Below are 21677 nucleotides of genomic sequence, written 5' to 3' on the forward strand. Positions count from 1 at the left end.
GGCTGATCATGGGAACAACAGTCTTTCAACCTTTTCAATGTGTCATGTTGTTGTGTCAGCGACGTTTGAAAAGGTTTCTTACAAAAGCATCTGAACCAATGGTTGAGCCATGCAACTGAGGCCTGAACATATAATCCTCCTGATGGCAGTTGTGTAAGTTTCTAAAAAGATGTTTAGCTGGAGGTCTGAAATTGCCCGACTGGCGTAGCTGCTGAACTGAAAGAGAGGATAAGTGGCGTCGTGGCATTTTTCCTTTGAATACTCATTCACTTAACTCATCACTAATGGGCTCTCAGAGCTCGGACGCACAGCTGAGCCACTAGCTGCAAATAGACTTCCACTATTGAGCTTAACACAAAATGAAACACAGCACAGTACACACTCACACACACTCACACACACATGCTCAAACAGTCACAATAGGTCCACACACAGGCTGCTCAGTCAACCTCACATCCATCTCTGTGCAAACGCTTGAGTTCAAAGAGTTGTTGTGCAAATTGAAGATTATAATACACTTAGTAAGGACACTCACTCCCTAACACCCGCTCGTTTCTGAGTAAATGCATCAAATGTGAAGAAGCAAATGTTTCCCTGAACATAAAGTTTGTGTCAGTGTTTGTGTATCCAGATAAAGGTGAAGAGAAGCACATAGCTGCCCTGGAGAATCCTCCTCCTCTGCCTGATAGGACCGAAGTGTTCATGTCTGATCGCACCAGGAGGAGGAGAAAAAAATGCACCAACCACCTGATATCCCTCGTTTCATTTCCACTCACCCCGCAGACACTTTTCTCTGGGAAGAGGGAAAAAAAAAAGCAATCAGGCCAGGCAGAGTGCTCCTAAAAGTCAGCCAGCAGGGGTCGAACTAGCCCTCCTCTCACTTCCCATCATCCATCTCTCCAGGAGCTGCAGAGAAGAGATGGATAATCTTCCCGGTGAAGAGAAAGCTCCCGTCAGTTCTCCACGTTGGCCCTGAGTGAGCGTGGTTTCAGCTTCTGCTGCAGACGGTTGTCCTGGCTGGCTGCTCTCCTCAGCGGCGCGGGGGAGCTGAGCTGAGGGTTGGAGGTCAGACCGGGCGTCTGGGTTTTGACGGCTCGTGAAAGCGCCCGGCTGCAGCTCACGGAGCGTCTGTCCTCGACGCTCGACTGGGAATCCAGCTGAGCCTCGCACAGCTCCAGCAGGGACAAGACTTGCTCCCTCAAAGGCAGGGATTTGAACCTGCGGCCTGCCAGGTGGAAAAAGGCTTCCACAAAGGCTTGGAGACCCATACCTGTAAAAACAACATGAACATGACGTGTCAGTGTGGAGATGCCATGTTAAAACTGTTCAAAATTATGGACGCTTGCTTCCTCCAGGTATAAGAGAAAAAAGTGACACCTGCACTATTTTTATTAAAATCAAAATTATGAGATAAAAAGTTTGAATTATGAGATTAAAGATTCAAATCATGCAATAAAAGTCAAATTTGTCTGATGAGGGTTGGGGTCCAACTAGAAATTTACACCAATAAATCTATGACTGAGAGCGGCAAGTCAAATTTAGAATATAAAAAATGTGTCCATGAGCTTATTAGTCAGGAGATAAAAAGATTAAATTATGAGATGAAAAAGTAATATTACAAAAAAAAAAAAAAAATTCAGAAAAAAAAATAAAAATTATGCAATATTTAGTCTTGGTTTTGATTAAAAATGTTGAAATTATGAAATTAAAAATTGAAATGATGAGAATAAAATTCCAAGTTGTGATACAAAAAATCTGATATAAGTGATTGAAAAATGGAGTTTATGATAGAAAGTAATTCTCATTAGGAAAAAAAATTGAGACAAGATGAAAAAAAAAGATGAAAAGTAAAAATTTTGAGTAAAAAAAGTTGATGCAATACTCAAAATAAAAATTAAAAATAAAAATAAAAAATGAAATAAATAATATATAAAGTAAATAATATATAAAAAAATAATAAAAATTAATTAAAAAAAAAATATGAGAAAAAAATGAGCTGTTGAGATAATGAAATATTAAAACTATTAGATTAAAAATTAAATCCTGAGCAAAAATGTTGACATTATTGAAACACAGTAAATATCAAGGTAACAAAGATGTCACTGCCATGCAAATGCAAGAAAGTCTAAATTTCAACTTTTATCTTGTTATTTAAATCTAGTATGTCATATTTTGACTTTGAAATTACAAGATAAAAAATGTCAGAATAATTAAATCTAAAAAGTATCTTATAATTTTTTTTTTCTTTTTTTTAGTTATTGGTACAAGTCATCCTGATTTTTTATTTACCCGTCAGAAACAGGCTTCCATAGGAAAAGCGGTTAACGACCCCGGTTCCATTAGCTGTATGCAGCTAATTATAATCATAACAATACTTTTTATTTATAAGGCACTTCACATTTCAAAGAAATCTTAAAGTGCTACAACAAAAAAGCTTGAAAGGTTGGTAAAATCAGTGAAGTAAAATCAAGATCAGTATAGTACAAACATGAATAAAACGTGGTGAAAACAGCGGGATAATGAATAAAAAAGTGTTTGCACAATTTTTTGTGGTTTTCAAATCATTAAACTCCACATTTAAATGACAATAGTGCAGTAGATTACATATCAGATGTTGAAACTGAAATTTGTGACAGTGCAATCCAAAATCCAGATCTTCTGGTAATGAAAGGTTAATATCTAAGAGGTGTTACACAAATCCCAAGAGCTTTTCAAGCTACATGGTTCCCACACTCTGGGCACTCCAGCTTTGCAAAGTGAGACTTGTCACTGCAGTCTTTTGTCATCTCTGAATCTCTTTTTATTGACAGCATTTTTTTTTAAGGTTAAAGGATGCAAAGTGCTCACAAGCTAGTTGCCTAATTTCCCTGCCATCCACTCCTGTTATTTCACTTACATCGGCTGTTATTCTCTACCTAAAAGAGGACCACTGAATTTCTTCACTGCAAATAACAAATGATGTGCCAAATCACACAGAATCAACACAGCGGGACCTGGGGAATCATTTGCTACAGGATGTTTAAGCTGTCACTGAACAAGACGAGTCTGGTGCAGTGACAGCATTTCAATGACTTCCTTCAAGTGTTCACTGAAAACTTTGCAAAGTTACACTTCCTGAAAAAAAACTCCGAGTCATAATTTGTAAACACAAGTTTTCTGCCTCTTCTTGAATCTCCACAAACTCCAGTTTCCCAGACGCAGAAGTGTCAGACTCTCTGAATACGTATGAGCTCCATCTAAATTCAGCCCACAGTCTGCTCTGTACAGGCCCCTCCATCCGTCCCTCCATCCATCCATCCATCCATCCGCTCAGTATCACACACATTCCTCACAAGGTGCAAAGGCTGAATAATTCATGCCTGATACTCTCTTTGCTGTCACATTGTGATCGCAGCTCATTTCAATTACAAGAGCCCCGTGTCAGAGGAGATCTGACAAGAATGACACGCAATTATCTCCCAGCACATTATTTACACCAATTCTCAGGTTTACCCTGATCTCTGTGTTGTGTGTGTGTTCTTTCTGGGAACGATCATGTGTGTGTGTGTGAATGTAGATGTTTCACCTGCTTCTCTTGAATCAGGTGCAGCTCCCGACCAGCGGCGAGTGATGTCGATGTAGAGGATGTCCACCGAGGCCATGGTGAAATTACTGTTGCTCAGCTTGCAAGTCCTGTGAAAAGTAACAGAGTGTCGAAAAAAAAAAAAAAAACTCTAGGCAGCTAACAATTACTAAGTTAAATGAACCTTAGCTAAGTGTTACTCACTAGCTGGGATGCCAGAGACACCAATCCTGTGACAGGATGAGGCAAAGAAGGGACAGCAAATATAGCAGTCCTGAGTGTTGTCACCCTTTAAATGAGGCAGAATTGGCTAATTTTATACGCTAACACTATCACTGGGTGGAATCCACCCAAAACTTACTTTACCCACCGTCACTATTGCCGGGTGAAAATCACCCCAACATGTGGAAAAAGCAGGTTTTGGATAAGAGAAACACCCATGCCTTCAAAGATGTCAAATAAGATGCTGAAGCTACCCAGGGACCCATGACACTCAGAAAAACGGGACATAATGAAAATAGCATAAACATGTTTGCCCGGATGAAAATCAACTGGGGATAGTGTTCTGGGGTTAAGGCGCTATTACATAATGTGGTGTTACCAGGCATAATTTTTGTCTTTCAGTTACCTGAAATGAGACAATTTTCTGGGGTTTAATTTGGGGAACATTGCTTATTCAAGTCTGGACATGCCTGTCAGGTCTCATCAAGGTGATAATTTGGCTTCACTTTTTTAACATGGGAGGAGATGCTGTGTCGTTCATAATTATATACAGTCAATAGCTTTAACTGTCAAATAGAAACTACACAAGCCACACTGGGACCAAAGGCTAACATTTAAAATTAAGCAGATGTGCAACGATTGGTTGATTTGAAGACATCACAGAGAAGTAAAGAGATTACAGATTAGACATCTCTAAAAAAGACCAATAACTAAAGAAAAATATGACTTTTCATGGCTTATATGGTGTTTGGTGTTTTCTGTTGTACCCTCTTAGATTAATATTATATCATGATAATTTTGCTGGGCTTGCTTCACTAAGATTAAGAGGAGCTCTAGTTGAATAATTTGACAGATGTCATACCTGATAAAGGTTCGGAAGGCAGTGGGGCCCAGGCGCATATTTCCCTTCACCCCCAGAAAACGTATGAAGAGCGCTGCAGTCCGCTCCACCAGCCTCAGGTAGTTGAACTGTTTGGTGTATTTGGGGTAAACCTGCTTCAGACACAGCGAGGGCAGCGCTCCGTCGTCCAGGCTCTTCGCTGGCGTCTCAGTCTCCATGGGAATCTCTGTCCCACCAGCCCTGAGCTGAGAGCTGCAGACACAAAATATAGCAAAAAACAAGTGATTATCATTTATTTTACCATTTTATGTCTTCATTGAACTAAACAAGAAGCTCAGAGCGTCAGAGTCCATATTTCCACAATGCCCCGCTCAGCAGAGCTAAGTAATGGCAGAAGATTATAAGGCCAACCCAAAAAGCTTTTGTCAGCTGAGTTACAACGAGCCAACCACCTGAAGAAGATAAATGAAGCCCGCTTTGCACTTTAGTCAGCACGCACAGAGCGGTTTGGCAGGGGAAACAGGAAGAGTAATGTCCTACGAGGGATAAATAACTCTTCATCTCACAGCTCAGTACAGCCTCTTTACTGTCTTTGCTTACATCAACAACATTTAGCTGCATCAGTGCTGAGGTAGATCTGCATCCCACGGGTTTTAACTTGGACTTTTTTGCTACTTTCTTTTACCTGCTGTTGTATGGCAATTGAAATTACACACTGCAAAAATAAAAAAGAAATCTTATCGAGTGTTTTCGTCTGATTTTAAGTAAAATTGTCTGATTATACTTAATATGAGCCACATTCAACTTATTAGTCTAGAAAAATGTCTTGTTTCAAGTTATTCAAAGATGCTATGAGTATCATCTTTTTTAATTGGCCTGCAGCACCACCTTATGGCCCGGAGTCTCACACACACTGTCGTAAAGGTGTGACTTTTAACCAGGCGTGTGTTTGTTTTGGAGCAAATTTTCTTTGTTCAAGTCAACTTTTCACTAGAATCAACACACTGGAACGAGGTAGGGTATTTATCAGTAAGGTTACGAAGTGCTGTTGTTTGAAACGTGACAACAAGCAAACGTAGGTTTGTACAGTATATCAGTAGCCGGCTGTATGTAGTGCTATCGGCAGCCAGTGTTATGACGTATCCATAGGCTAACATGACAACAAGCTAGCTGTCAGTTCATACAGTAGTTTAGTAGCTGTCTCAAGTTTGAACAGACCACTGCAGAATAACTGCTGACTGTGGGTTGGGATGAACATTAGCACAAACACATTAGCCCTTTTAGCCTTTAGCTCGTGCTCTATCTCTCTCCTGTTTATCTTTCTTCTGCTCTTCTGTCCTTTTTCTGTCCGACAGTTAGGCTCCTGTGTCCACCATCACTACAAAATTAATCACAGAAATTGTTTTCAACAGAGAAAAACACAGATCTCTCTTCTTACCACTGAACTTCGTCAGCCTGTGTGGTGTTGTCATAGAGGTCATAGAGACCTAGACTAGGGATGCACAAATCCAACTTTTCACATCCCGATACCGATGCCTGGGCTTTGAATATCGACCGGTACCGATACTGATTCGATACCAGTGTTAAATAATAACCTGCATGCCCGACTGTGAGGCAAAGACAGGGAATGTTTTGAGTAAGAGACAAAAATTGAGTGAATGAAAAAATAGCCTTGGTGCCAAGTTCGAACCAATCCTTTCCCGCCAATACCTGATCCAGCTTCTAGGGGCTGTATAGGGGCCAATACCTAAGCCCAGGATCGGATTGGTGCATCTCTAACTAAGACGTGCCCTGAATTAATCTGGTGCTACTAGACTCAATCAAGTAGCTACGGAGTAGCATTTTGAAATAACCTAAAGACTTTTTCCCTTTTTCACACTGAGAAACTCTTCACAGCCACTTTAAAGACAAAATAAGGTCTGAGTTGCTTGTAAAAAGTAAAAAACTAAGAAACAAAAGAATGCATTAATACAAGCTACTTTTCTCTTGTTCCATTGGCAGATTTTTTTACTTGATAAAAGCAATTCAGACCTAATTTTTGTCTTTAAATAACTTGAAATGACATTTTTCTGGACTGGTCAGATGAATGCGGCTCATATTAAGTTTCTACTGAAAAAAAGACAAAATCAATTTTTGCAGTGTAACAGCCATCTTTCTTATTAACTCATGAAGACCAGTGACCTTAGATCACGGTCTACGTGTGTGCCCAGCCTGTAAGAATAACTCCTTTAGTCAACACATTTCATTCAAGCACGCCAGCCCAGGAGAGGAACACACAAAGGTACGCTCATGTCAAGAGGATACAGTGCTGTTGACTTTTATGAGACAGTTTCTTTCTCCATGAATTAGTAAGCGGTGTGAATGGCACTGAGAGAGCACTGCTGAATGTTTAATAGAATCAATCATCCCTCAGCTGCCAGAGGGACCACCCACATCTGTTTAGACAGGGCACGCCGGGCTAAAAACGGACACGTCCTCAGCAGACGCTGACAGCCAGACAGACAGCGAAGACGATGTCTCCGAACATTCACTACAGTTGAAGAGAGGAGAAATGATGGCGGTGAAGGAGGAGAGTAAGAGGTGAAGAATGGCAGGTTATTAAAAAGACATACAGAGGCCTGGTGCCAAATGTTAGCTGAGTGCAGCGAGGAGGACCGGGCCCTAATTCAGCTGTCATTACCCCGTATAAATGCTATTTCTGGCCTCCTGGTGGATAAATCCTCAAAGCTGTTTCCTGCTGTTGAAAGTCTTTAAAGGTGGCAGATGTGTCAATGAAAAGAAATCCAAATTGTCCACACACTTATCTTCATTTCAGAAGTGTATTCTCTGAGCTCTTCCCAGTGAATGAGTCACACCAAAGCACAAAGCAAACAGACTCCCACTGGCAACAATAAACCTTTTTGTGTGCAAAAGATTCAGACTCCCTGCTTTTCACACACTTCCCATCCACACAAAATTCAAGGGATAATAATCCTCATTTTTATAACAGTGATGCTTTGAAAACGGGTTCAATAATGTGACAATGAAGGGAGTTGCATCCAGCTATGACCTCTGGGAAATATTCTTATCCCCCACCATATAGCTACAATCGCCCCATGCTGCAACTTCACCTTTTTGGCGTACGTTTACCCATCTCAATGTCATTTTCAGTCACAGCAGCTAAATAATTGATTAAAAATGGTCTAAAACTCTTTGTAGCTTTTCGCGTGCACAAAAAAAGGTTGTGCATGGAGCTTAAATCCTTTCTCTCCGACAGATTTCAACCTGTGTTACACATGGTGTCCCCCAGGGATCACTGCTTGGTCCCCTCCTGTTCATCCCCTGCATCAGGACTCTTAAAGTTAGGGTCTGAGGGAATTTTAATTACTTGTTAGTAAAAACAACGTTCAAACTGGGCTCCTCCTCCTTGGCTCAGTGCCAGCAGCAGCCCACACCTACAGCTTTCAAGCGCCTAGCAACCACCTGCAGCATTTTTCTTCGTGGGAGAGACTTGAGAGCCGTGCACCTGACTTGGCATATTAGCATAAGCTAATCATGCAAATATCTGACACATACCTGGTTAGCAGAAAGCTAACTCGCGCCGCTCTTTGTCTTGTGTTGCTCTCCAAGTGCCCAAAAGTGAGTGAAAGTGGAGCCAAGCTTCACCCTTGTTTAGTAAAAAGCTTTATAAGTTTGGCGTTTAGTTTCACTTTGGTTTTGTTTTTCTGTCCACATGCTATGTCCACTATTGTAGCTGGCTGCTCTGATTAGCGTCTTCCACTCGCCAATCAACACACAGAGTCACTTGCACACTAGGGACTTCCGATCAGATTTCTTCATGATATGTTTTGGCGAAATTGATCTGATACAAATCTGATACTAATACCTTTCTCTGATGCTGTTGGGTGATTCTGTTGTAAATGACCAATCATATTTGTTGTATTACAGTGAGCCCTATTGCTTCCTCCTTGAGGAACACTCACTTTATAAATGTTGCAAGACGCTGCTTTACTATCATTGCTTTCCAAAGAGAAGTAGTAGACATGTTTGTAACATGGTTTGACTTACAGCAGCTATGAAAACACCCAAAAACTGTATCGATCCCGATCACAACCATATCAGCGTATCGGATCAGGATAACCCTATTGCAAACTGGTTGCAATAAAACATCAACATAAAGGCTGAGGTGAGGGTTCGAGGCAGACACAGACACTGACACACAAGTAAAAAGGCCAAGAAGTGAGAATTGAGCAGGAGTATTCCTGTAAAAGTTGACGTTATATTTTTATAAATCTTGTAGACTCTACCTTTAAACCAAAATTGAAGCTAATGGCGCCTAAAGAATAGGAAACAGCACACACACAATTTCAAAAAAGCCAATCTTTGTGGCTAAATTAGCATTACAAAAAAAGATTTTAGTCCAAAGGGCAAAATAATATTAAGTCTACAATTAAGTCTAATATAAATAGAGGTTCAACAGACCTGACTGATTGGCAAGTACCGCGTTGCTACAGTTGTACGACCCATAATGGCTAGCTTCCTTATATATTCTGTACCTCCTGTACAAAAAGGCCTAAGTTTACTGACAGTATTGGTGTATACCCTTCATTCCAGGATAATTGTGATATGTATATCGTGAATATTTGTCTTGTTTATGTAATCAAAAGGTCAGACCTAAGTCTTTATGTTGCTAGAAGATGTATGGTATAAGAAAGATAATATCAACTTGGATTTTAAAGCAAACTCCATAGAGAACAGAAGGTATGCAGATGATGCTTTTGTAATGGTACAGCCCTACAGTGAGGTGTGTGTGTCAATGAATTTCAGCCTTTTGTTCCCCCACACTGTCCTCTCATAAAGGCCCATAAATCAACCTCAGAGACATTTAACACACCATTAATGAGCTGAGTGCAAGACGGACACGTCCAAGAGCCACTGATACCATCGTACCCTTTTCCTCACAGTCCCCCATTTTTGTCTTCACCCTTTTCACCAAAATGCCACTTCTCTCCCTTTTACTCTGCCATTTTATGTGAACTTATCTCTCTTATGTAACCTCTCACTTGGATTCCTTTTAATAGCCACTCTTCTTTCTTTTTGTGCCTCAGCTGTACGTTGGTATTTTGTGCCTGCTCAGTTCTCGTCTCTCTTTTGCTTCATCTTGACAAATCCATACAGAGGGTGACATCAGTTGAAGCTCCGTGTTCTGAATGATTGAATCCCATCCATCCCACTGCACAACAGCTGTCAATGACCACAACACAATATGTATTCACTCCCCAGTTGACCATCTGTGCTGGAACAAATGAGCTAACCTCCCGTAATGATGCTGGGAACATTTAGTTCGTTCTCTCAAAAACTATTTGCCATTAATTTTGAAAGTCTGCAGGAGAGGAAGAATTTAAACGAATGCACATTTATTGGAATACAACTGGAGTAAACCTGTTTCTGGTTCTGACTGGCAGCTTCTATCTTCAGACTTCTTATTGAACATTTGAATCCCCTGGTTTCCCTGAAAGTTTATTTCATCCTGAGATCGTGTGAAAACAAAACTGTCAAAATGTCAGTCACAAACCTGACTGCTTCTAATGCAAATCGTTCTCAACTCCCCAGCTTATTTCCCATGATCGTTTGGGGTTTGATTCCCCCCATCATGAATTATTAGATCTGTAATAAAAGAAAGAGTAGGCCATCAAGAAAACCAATATATCTGTAGTGAGCAAATATCTTTGCATCTGCTATTGACTCGATTGATCAAACCATCAAGTTATCTACATTTCATCAAATCACACGAACATTTAACCTGTTGTTTTTTTCTGTTAAACATCCCAAGAAATTTGGATTACCAAAACTTTTGGCAGTTATAAAACAGTCTAAAACTTTTCTGACACATCTTTATGAGTTCATCAGAGCCATCAGCACAAAGACTAGGGATGGGTACCGAATTAGGTACTTTTACAGGTACTGACCAAATCCTGTTTGTAGTACCTGGTACCAGGGCTGGGGGATATATCGAATATACTCAATGTATTGCGGGTTTTTGCACGTGAGATATATAAAATGACTATATCACAACCATTGAGTACAAACAGTTACCTAAATGTTTTCAGACGTCACAACGTAAATCTCTTTGGTGATTTGCTCGTTTCACCCTTGCTGCTCAGCTGGGTGCCCCTCTCACGGCGAGCACCACGCTCCCCCGCCCACCCAGACAAATTCTCCTGCGCATGCAAGTTTTGGTATTAGGAGAGGAGAGAAGAAAGTCGTTTACACGTCGTAGTCGCTGTCGTTGTGGGTTCCTGGGGCTTGATTTCAAGAGTATAGTAGTTGCTTATTTGGGTTTGCTTTGCTGCCTGTATGATCCCTGATTCTCTCCCAACTCTCCACAACGAGAAACAAACACAGCATGTTTTTAACTTTCACTTTCGCTTTTCTGCGCACTCTGCCCCCTTTTTTGAGTGCCGTTCAGTCACGGCAATCAGCTGATCACTGCTCGAAACATGACGGCAGATGAGTTTGATGCTATTTTACAGCTGAATACCAAAATACTGCAAGCTGGGATATTATCAGAAGACAAACCCAAACGCAATACAATTCGACCAGACCCCAGGCTCAAAGACATAAATCACTAGAGTCCTTTCAGCATGATCAACATTATCCAGGAAGCTGCTTTATGGATGTGAAAGTATTATCTCCAACTTTAGTTCATGATATTTTCAAACTTTAAGACAATATAATAAAAAAATCAGTCAGTTGAATAAATCTGAATGCATTTTTTACTGGAACTAAAAATATGTAACTGCATAACGTTAAAATAAAAGGTTTGTTCAACTTTACCTGATTGAGATTTTCCCCGTTTTGCATTAAAATTTCAAAAATCCAACTAAAAGGTCTGCTTAAATCATTATACTGATGTCATTTTATGCATCAGAGGTTTGGATTTAACATAAATATAGTGATTTAGAGGAGAAATCAGATTATCGAGATATATATTGTGAGATATAGCCTACAAATATCGAGATATTGGATTTTGGCCATATCGTGCAGCCCTACCTGGTACCAATTCTGCAAACTCAGACGGTACCATTTTGGTACCTAAACAGATCCTTGTGACAGTGAGGAAGCGGAAAAGAAGGCGATTTTCAATGCTGCACATGAACACAGCATTGGAAGCTCATGCATCGAGAAATTCATGTTAAACTGAAAAGCTTCGAGATTTTACTATAAAAAAAATTCATGTTTATTACCACAGCACGGTACCAGGCATCAGTTCCCTATCATTTCAAATGTAAAATGTACCCATGCCTAACAAAGACTGACTTTTTCTTTACGTTTTGTTTTTTTGTTTTAAAATTCCCTAACCACTGCCACAGGTTAGGAGTCAGACAAATTGTTTCCCTGCAAACTGCCTAATCAACCTACTATCTTCCATTTCCATGTTTATGATTCTTCATGAAAAGACGTAATACAGTTGTAAAAAAGATGATTTTTTTTTTTTTTCAAAACACTCTAGTTGCACTTGTAAAGAAAATCTGTGAAAAGATCTAATGCTTTGCATTGTCAGCTGGGGGCACCAAAATTGACACTAAGTAAGAAGACGATAGACATAAAATCTACCAATTGTTTTGTCTATTTATCTCCTGCATCTAACTTACCCTTTCAACCTTTCTTGGCATAAATATTGATCTAAATAACAATAATTAAAAAACAAAAATCAATTTAGGTACTGTACAGTCTAAAAACTGCTATTTAGCACACAACCAAAAGTGAATCAGCCGCACCTAGTTTTTATCTTAATAATATTTTGAGCAACTGTTGATTCAAAACAACTTTGGCGCCCCCTGTGGACAAACTGTTACCTCTTACATTTTCCTGATTTTGTCCTATACTTGTTAATTTTGTGTTTTTCAGTGACAAATTTTCATCCTGATGTCTTTTCCCATTCAGATGACTTATTCAGACTTTATGCTGCACATATTGAAAATATAAACAAAGACTGTTGAGAGCAAGGAATTAATTGCTTCAGCCGTCCCCTACTCAGTGGCAGCAGTTAAAGCAGTTAAGTGGCATTAAAACAAAATAAAAACAGCACAGCATGCTCCTTTAGGTGAATTCTCACTTTTTAGCCCCTTAAAACGCAACTATATTGTTTACAGTCAGTTTAACCCTGAATACTTGTGTCAGAAACTACTGATACAAACTACCATAATGATCTGTTGCTGGGCACCACTAACTGACTGTTTTTATTCCTCTTCAGCCTGTGTTAATCTCTGGTCATGTCGAAAAGTTTGCTTTTGTGTATCCTGACATTATGCTCCTTCAATTCTACTCCTCTCTCTGCGATCCTTATTGGGGGACATAGCAAAACCCAAAAGCTACATCAGTTTTGACTCAGGGCCTAAAGCCCCTAAAGGGGAAGCAATAATAATCATTTCATTATGTTTCAGAAGCAGCTGAAATCTCTTCACTGGAGCTTTAACTGATCATATATGTGGTTCAGTTTCAGTTTTTCCTTTGACTGATGAGCAGTGTATTACTGTAAAAGCTCACTTATAATCTATCTAAAGCTACAGGTATTAGGTTTTGAGGAACCCAGAGCATTAGAACTAATTCTAATATGAAGCAAATTAGATTAAAGGATTAGGGGTCTTTCAAAGAAAGTAGATTAGAATTAATAAAGGAGTACACATGCTGTATTACAACTTAGCATAACCGCCCAAGTACAAGATGTAGTTCTGCTGCTGCTGGCACAATGGAAATAAAGCAAAGGAGGAGGAACAGGGATTAAAGATATTACAGGGGAATTATATTAATATGATTTGGATCATGAGTACGATAGTTAAGCAGGTATTAAGATGACATCCTTCTGACTCGCAGAGCAGAGCAGATCAACTGATAAAAAAAGATAAAAAAAGAAAGAACGGAGGCTGAACAGAAACAGTAAATCTTCTTTGTCATAGAAGAAAAACAGATTCAGGAAGGAAAATAAACCTCCAAAAAGAAGATTTATAGCCAGAGAGTATACAGAAGCAGTCAGCCAGAAAAGCCTGAGCCACTGGACTCGTACAGCAACGTGTGAATTTCCCCCACCGCTCAGCTGAATTTAATTTTTCCAGTTAACAGGCTTATGGAGAGCTGAGAGCTGGGCTCTGAGAGTGAGATATCATGTCCTTCAAGGTGGACGAGAGGAAGAAGATGAACTGAAACTTCAATATATATGTGTGTATGTGTGTGTGAGTGTGTGTATTTACACTGCAGGTTTCTTTAGGCTTGGGTCCATAAGGCGCAGAGTGTCCCTGATCACGCCTACTTTCACCTCTTCATCCACAGGACTGGGGACATATTCAAAGACTCCTGGAGAAATCTGGAACAAACAAGCAGAATTATTTAACCCTGTGTGGTACATCGTTACCTCTCGGCAACATACCCATTTTTGGCCACTGTACCATTAGATTCACCATGAAAACATTTTGGTTCACTGTCCTTGGGTTTATAGACTGTAAAAAACAAACTGGTCATTTAATTCCTTATTTTGGACCCCTCCAGTTTTCACCTGGAAAAATTTGATGTTAGTTTTAGCTCAGACTTAAACTGTAGGCTCTGGTCTACTTGAGTGAACTTTATGAGCCTTCGTCACAGAATACAGGCTCATATCCTCCACACATTGTTCCCTAAATAAAAAGTCTGTCTCATGAAAGTCTTTAATTAAATTGTTCATATAAAGAACAAAATAAAATATGTTGAGACTCTGTAAACCATTCATTTCAATAGGGTGTTCCTCAATGGTACAGTGTTGCGTTCAGGCAATGTTCAGGCATTAAATCACAACAAAAAGAGTTATTTTTTTTAAAGTTTTTACACTTTTTATAGCATGCATTGTTAACTGTTGAGACCATCAAGTATTATCCATGTGTGTGGGTTTTTTTCTAGTGCTAAAATATAAATAAATAAATCCCTTTTTTTTAAATTACTGACCATTATGGTACAGTACTATGTAGGACAAAAATGCCAAAATTGAAAATAAATAGAAGTAAAACTAAAAAAAATAAAAAATTATATATATAAGTAAATAAATAGATAAAAAAGTAAAAATAAATACAAAACTAAATTCAGAAAGTAATTTAAAAAATAATGAATTAATAAATTAAGAAAACAAAAGCGCTCTGCTCTCATATTTATTTTTACATTTCTATATTTATTTTTTGGCAGACACTGCCAAAGTTATTTAAATGAGGGGCCTGTCTTGGGTTTAACTGTTCGCCTAAGGCACATTTGTACCTTACAAAAACCTCAGAAAAATTGCTTTGATTATTATATAAATATATAAGAGCAGGGTGCTTTTATTTTCCTTATTTATTGATATTTAACTCAACCTCAACATTTATTTTGAATTTATTTCTGTTTTTATTTTTACTTTTATTTATTTATTTTATTACCTGTGTAAATATTTTTTTTTATTTTTGTCTTTATTTTCACTTATATTTCTTTTTATTTTTTGCAATTTTGGTCCTCCATATAGTGTTGCCTCAAGGTAAAAAAACAAAAACAAAATAGCTTTAAAATATATATATAATTTTTTTTTTTTTAAATTTCTTTAGATTTCATTTATTTGATTTATTTTAAGAGGAAAAAACTATCAAAATATTTTTTTTCTAACTGGCATCACTAAGCGTACCATAGAGGGTCAGAACAAAATAAACAATTATTGAAAAAAGTGACAATTTCAAAGCCCGTACCTCTTGTTCATGCTCTATTCTCATACTGGGGTTGGAGTTGACTTCCAGTAATACTGGCTTCAGGTTCTTCATCATCAAGATGTCGAAACCTAAAATCTGAAACACAATCATGATGTTAAATGACTGAGAAAATTTCAATCCAGCATCAGTCTTTGCTGTCATCTACCCACCTGGAAGCACGTAGGACCCGGTTTACCAGGTGGTATCTCAGCCTGGTAGTAGACTTTTAATTCTGGGACTACTGCGATGACGGTTTTGATGACGAGGGCGATGATGTCCGACCACACTCTCTTGATATCTACGCCTTTAGCTGCCAGTCTGTAAAGCACGCTGGAGAGAGTGCGTTTGCTGCCTGTGTTCTGGCTGTCTGAGTGCACAAAGTTACCGCTGTGGACGTTGAGGGAGTAGTTCGTCAGGTGCATAAAGACATGGGTGAGATTCTTCTGGCTTGGTTCCTGCAAACAAGACAAGAGAAGCGTTAAGTATCTGTTAGCCACAGAGGCTTCAGAGTAAAACCGTCGGTGTCATCGTTATTTACCTGGTAGGGCTCGGTGCAAAAACGCGTCAGGCCCTCTTTGGCAATGTAGATCTCTAATGGCTCCAAAGACTTGATCAGCACGTAAAGGCGGATATCGAACTTGAGTTTGTCTATGAGAAGTGGTTTGTGGATGTACTCCTGCACTACTGACTGTTTGGCCTGTGAACCCGCCATGACTCTCAGTTCACTAGGGTCACGGATGAGGTAGATGCCGTCCCCCTGAGAGCCTCCGTCTGGCTTGACGATGAAGGTGGGATTCAGTGTGGCATCCTTCTCCTTCACCATGCGAATCTACGGCAAAATGAGAGAAAAAAGAAGATTAAGAACATTATATATTAGGGCTGAATAATTGATCGAATCTAAACCGACATCGCAAAGGAACAGAGTGCAATTTTCAAATCGCAGAGTCTGCAATTGAGAAAAATAAAGTTTAAAAAAGTTTATATAGTAACTTGTGCTCCTTCTTAAAAAACAGCAAAAGCCAAGATGCTTTTTTTCTGGCAAAAATATTACACGTCTCCAAGGCTTGAAGTTAAATCAATCATTTAATATTCTTCTGTGATAGTGATAGTTTAAAAAATATATATTATACGTATCAACTCATGCTTCAATTTATTTCATTTTATCACGACATTTAGGCCTGGCCTACATGCTATAGAATGATATAGAATGATTTTAGTACATAATGCAAAAGACCCCCCCCCCCCCCCAAATAAAATAATAAAAATAAATAAATAACTAAAATAAAATAAAATAATGATAATAATAATTACAAAAATAAATAAATGAATGAATGAATGAATAATAATAATAATAATAATAATAATAATAATAATAATAATAATAATAATAAATAAATAAATAAAAATAAATAAATAAATAAAAATAAAAAATAAATAAAAAATAATAAATAATTAAAAAATTGCATGCTAAATCGCAATCTCAATATTGGTCAAAAAAATTGCAATTAGATTATTTTCCAAAATACAAGTTTCTGACACTTATCGTTGTTTTTTTGTTTTTCCTCAAAATACACCTGAAAAGAGTGTGACTGTTTTATATTTAGGATTCAGTCTTCAAATGTCAACATTCGTTACAACAGATGACACCCCTTAACTATAAACAGAGTGTACCCCTCATACCTGAGGCCAGCTTTCACTCACACTAGGACATCAGATGTATTCAAAACAATATCTAACAATGTCTTTTCCAACAGTGCTACAATGAAAATTGTGATCTTATGATGCCCCCTGCTGGCCAAAGCACATTAAAGCTGCATCACAGATATTTGATTTAAATTAATCATGGTGGAAAGCCATTTCGATTTATATTAGTGCAGCATGAAATTGATTCAAACCCACTCACTGAGATCACTACTGAAACTGATTCAGGAATAAATACGCTGCAGGCAGATGTTTAATCAGTTTTCTTAAAGAAAGCACAATAGATTACTTGTTACATGTTTATAAACCTTACAGCTGCACACGCCAATGATCAGTACTGACACGTCTTAACTTGTCGAAGCACATAGAGGAAACACTATGTTTAAATTCATCATATCTCTCAGACTCTCCTCAAGACACATCAAGATAAATCTCTTCAGTGTGAGTTCAGTGCCTACACTTCCTCCCAACACTGCGTCTCCTCCACAGGCTCATCCTGCCAGACTCACCCATGTGTTAAGAAGTGCCTGATGACCATAAAGGGAAATATTCAGAAATGTGGAACAGTTGGTGTGTTCTGCCTCGAGGAGAATGAGCAATGAAGTGAGTGCATGACACAAGAGTTTAATAGCACATTAACTGTTGCTGTGTAAAGCGGTGGCCAGAGAGAGAAGAGAAAATATCACTGGAAGCGTTAAGAGACGAGAATCTGCAGCTTAAAAATCTGGTTTGGTGCTTCTGGAATTCAGATAGAAAAATAAATGTAGACACGAGCTTAACCAGGAATGCAATCATTGAGAAAATCGTCTTTTTCATTAGCTGTTGTTTGGTTGCTTATTCGTTACTCTAGTACTGAGAATTAACAATATCATTGTAAGTCAGGCTGTTATTACACTGTCTTTAATTTAATTTTTAATCTTCTTTCACAAAGAAAAAGATTTTTTTGGGGAAAAAAATCTCCAAACACTTCTTTAACTTAAAGAAGTGAAATAAGTGACTTTGGATTTTTTCATTTATCGCGATCAGATAGCTCAGCCTCCAATCCCCTCCATCTATCAGAGCCAAGACGGGCGTGTCCTCAGCTTAATCTGCAAACACAGACCTCTTCTGACCTGTGATAGCGGGATAAGTGCAGGTCTAATTAATTACACTGGCGATGGCTGCATTCCATTTAGGTTTAACAGGTCTAGGGTCATGCTTGGTGTGACCTGTTGGTGGATTGAATGAGTGGAAATGAAAGTCAACCTTGCTGATGTTGGTGAATGATGTGCTTGTTCAAGGTAAGTCAAAACTCTAGCTTTGATAACAGAAATTTCTAAATTTCACAGATTTTTTTGAATTTTTAACATAAGAAAAGATGATTTTCCCCTCTTTTCTGAAGACGCATAAAACTAGTCACTTCAAAACCTCGCTTTGAACAGACTTATCTATGTATTGGTAGAAACTTTAAGCCTTCATTGTTCTTTTCCTGAGTTTTGCACATTGTTTTTGGTTATTTGTTAGGTTTTTTTATTGTCTGACTCTAGTTCTGATCATTTTCTAGTAACTGTTCAGACATATTTATCTCATCAGAGACTAGACGGTCAAGATTTAGCCTGAAAGCTACGTCTTTACTTCTCTGACTCACTGTTTTTTTCTGGCCATTGCTGTTTCCTCCACTTGTTCAATTCCTACTGAGCTGGATTACGGCTGCTCTCCACTTCCCCCCTTTTCTCCTCTCTCTGTCACTTTTGTGAAATGAAGACCAAAGACCTTTAGGCCCCGTAAATTGCGAAAGATTTGGAGCCGTCATATTCAATCTTCGCAGCTATTCTCCTCCAAACAATTCCTTTGTAATTGTGTCTTTGTAGTTTTTTTTTCTGTTGCTGGGACACAAACACAATGAATGTTGAAAGTTTTGATATGTGATGTGTCACCAACGAGCATTTTGACTGGTTGGATGTGTACTCGTCCAGGGATGGGCACCTTTCACATTTGAAATGATTTGGTACTGATACCTGGTACCTGGCAATTGGTATTGGTACTCAACGGTACCAATTTTCAGTTCTTTTGTGTGTTTCTATGGTAATGAATTTCAATTTGTTTAATAATAAAACCTCAAAGTTTTTCAATTTAACGTGTTTATTCTTCAGTATCTAACCCATAGACTGTATATAGAGTGGACAGCGTGGCTCTACCATTTATCATTGTACAGGTTTGAAGCCAAAATACCCCGTCACAGGTGCAGCCATTGGCAGCAATTGCAGACGATGAGGGATTCTGGGAGAATCTGAGTGGAGCTGGGTGACAAAAACAATAATTATTTTTTTTCTTTCGAGAGTCTAATCACTTCTTGACTCTACTTCCTGACATATTTACAATCCCCCAAAAAATACATGAGAACAGCAGCTGTCAATCATCATCGTAACGTAAAACCTTGTTTTTAACCTCGTATAACTAATGAAAACAAAACTTTTCAGAAAAAGAGGACCTCAGTACAAGGCAGCCAAATTATATCTTTATATCTTCACCACAACAATCGAACATGAGAAACATTTCTACGTGGAGTATCAATTTTTTAAAGTCTGACCACAGCCCATCTGGAATGACTGGAAAGCCGGATTTTCTAACCTATACTGCAGCCAGCCACCAGGGGGAGCAGTTTTTGTGGAGACCTCACTTTGAGCCGAGCAAGATGACATCCATTTTTTTTACAGTCTATGATAAAACCTTGCAATGTTGTGTTCATATCCAGCATAGAAACCACCTACTCTTCCACTCTCTCACAGTCACAAGGATGTGTTTAGGTACTTAAACATGGCACCTTTTGATTTTACGTAAATCAGTACTCGGTACTACAGACAGAGTTTGGTCGGTACCTGTAAAAGTACCTAACTTGTTACCCATCCCTACACTAGTCGCAGATAAAACTATGGAAAAATCGACCTCGGTCTGAAAAAAAGGTGCAATTTTGCTCAGCAAAAGAACGTTGCTGGTGTGAAAGCTTGCATTGGTGTAGGTGGGTGTAGATGTAGGTTCGAAAAAAAAGAATAGCGTGTAAAATATGTGTCTGGTGTGCAAAGAGCTGATCACAAAGTTTAATTTGAAAACACTAAATCTTTCACAGAAACGCTGAGGGACTGGAAACGCTGTAGTTAGCATGCCAGGCCTGTAGTTGGCGCTATAACTGTCTTGTCCAGACGACACTTTTGGTAGATCTCCACTGAAGTAGAGTTGGGCCGATCATCTGGCATTGGTGAATGCTAGGAGCAGAAGTGGAGCAACAGATGCTCATTTTGTTGAAAGAGGTCGGCTAAAACGCTGCCTCCATTCAAACGGGTGGTGGAAACCCAACAATACTTTTGTGTTTCATCCTTGAACTGTTATTCTCTGTAAGTGGATTCAATTGGAAACACTTGAAAGACTTTAAAATCTACCTGTGTTGAAAACTGTTGATACTCCTCCGGCAGGATCCAGGAACGGGGATAGAAGTCGTACTCATCGGGGAACAGTTCCTGCATCGTCCGCATCGCTCGACTCAGGTTGATCTTCCTCAGCATTTCAAGCATCCCTGCAATTCACAACACAAAGTTTGAGAGATTTACTACAAATTCAAAAGAGTAATGTGAGCAAGGCAGGAGATTTTGTTGATGTAGATTTCTTACTAATACTATAATCTCCAGAGAACTGATAATTGCTGTGGAATGAAAAGGTTAGCAGTGGAGCAACGAGGATCAGCACAGCTTTAACTAAATCCCTCTTGTTGTGATTACAGACTACTGAGAATACAAGCTGTGAGCTGAGATGAAGACATCTATCCACTTACAGTTTAATATATGAGAGGAGAGGAGAAACAGAATACCTGGGAACTTGTTCACCTGCCCTGAGACGATATTTTCGTTGTCATGGAAGGAAACGCCGTGCCAGTAGATATCGCAGGGCGCCCTTCTTCCAAGAGGAAACTAGGAGAGAAGAGCAGGAGAAAGACAGGCTGAGCAATGATGATTCAGAAACATACTTTTCTGCATCTGTAGCTGCTTCTGGGGGCTTATTCTGTTAGTGATACTCAGGATGTGGGTAATTGGTGGTTGTCTTTCTGATCCAGGAGCAAGCGGATAATCTCGTAGTGCGTGTTCAGCTGAGTTGCGCGAGGGAAGAGGAGTTAGTGATACTACTAAAGGATTAAGGGAGCTAGGCAATCCTACTGGCACCTCTGCTCCTGCCCACACTAACACAACCCAAACAACATACTTTGCACCACATGAGTTGTTACAATGGAGTTGGAAGATACTACAGTCACTGCATGATGTAACAAAACAATAATAGTGAGTCACATTGGACCTCTGATGATTATTTCAGTTCCAGGCTGGGTGATGAAACAATCTCCCTCAGAGTATTTACAGACCTGGCATATTGAGAAGCCTTTAAAAGCTCTTGACCCGACATGGAGGAGAGAGGATTGAGGAGAGAGGAGGGAAATCTGGGAAGCAGAAACAGGAGAGGAGCCTTCACAGAAGTCTGACAAACCCCTGTATCAAAAACTGAGTCTGATTGGATGCTGACACGCCTCAGATGTGAAACTTAAAGGGAACATATCATTGTGATCCCTGATTTAATACTTACATATAATATAATAAATTTGAAAACAAGACCTTTC

At 39.0% G+C, this 21677-nt stretch overlaps 1 protein-coding gene across 1 annotated transcript in view; it reads right to left on the bottom strand.

Moving 5' to 3' along the window:
• Positions 1-674: 674 nt before the first annotated feature.
• Positions 675-21677, bottom strand: part of ttll11 (tubulin tyrosine ligase-like family, member 11) — a 28726-nt gene continuing 7723 nt past the window's right edge. Inside the window, exons 2-10 of the mRNA XM_074690997.1 lie at positions 20883-20982; positions 20458-20591; positions 15879-16169; positions 15511-15795; positions 15341-15436; positions 13856-13968; positions 4647-4877; positions 3566-3672; positions 675-1270 (exon numbers count right to left, since the gene is read on the bottom strand). Coding sequence (XP_074547098.1) covers positions 954-1270; positions 3566-3672; positions 4647-4877; positions 13856-13968; positions 15341-15436; positions 15511-15795; positions 15879-16169; positions 20458-20591; positions 20883-20982 — 1674 coding nt within the window. The 3' untranslated portion in view covers positions 675-953. The remainder of the gene's footprint in view (positions 1271-3565; positions 3673-4646; positions 4878-13855; positions 13969-15340; positions 15437-15510; positions 15796-15878; positions 16170-20457; positions 20592-20882; positions 20983-21677) is intronic.

This window comes from Halichoeres trimaculatus, unplaced genomic scaffold (genome assembly GCF_033239565.1).
Source record: "Halichoeres trimaculatus isolate MK-OKI-2021-1 unplaced genomic scaffold, fHalTri1.1 fHalTri1_scaffold_16, whole genome shotgun sequence".
NCBI classification, from domain to species: Eukaryota; Metazoa; Chordata; class Actinopteri; order Labriformes; family Labridae; genus Halichoeres; species Halichoeres trimaculatus.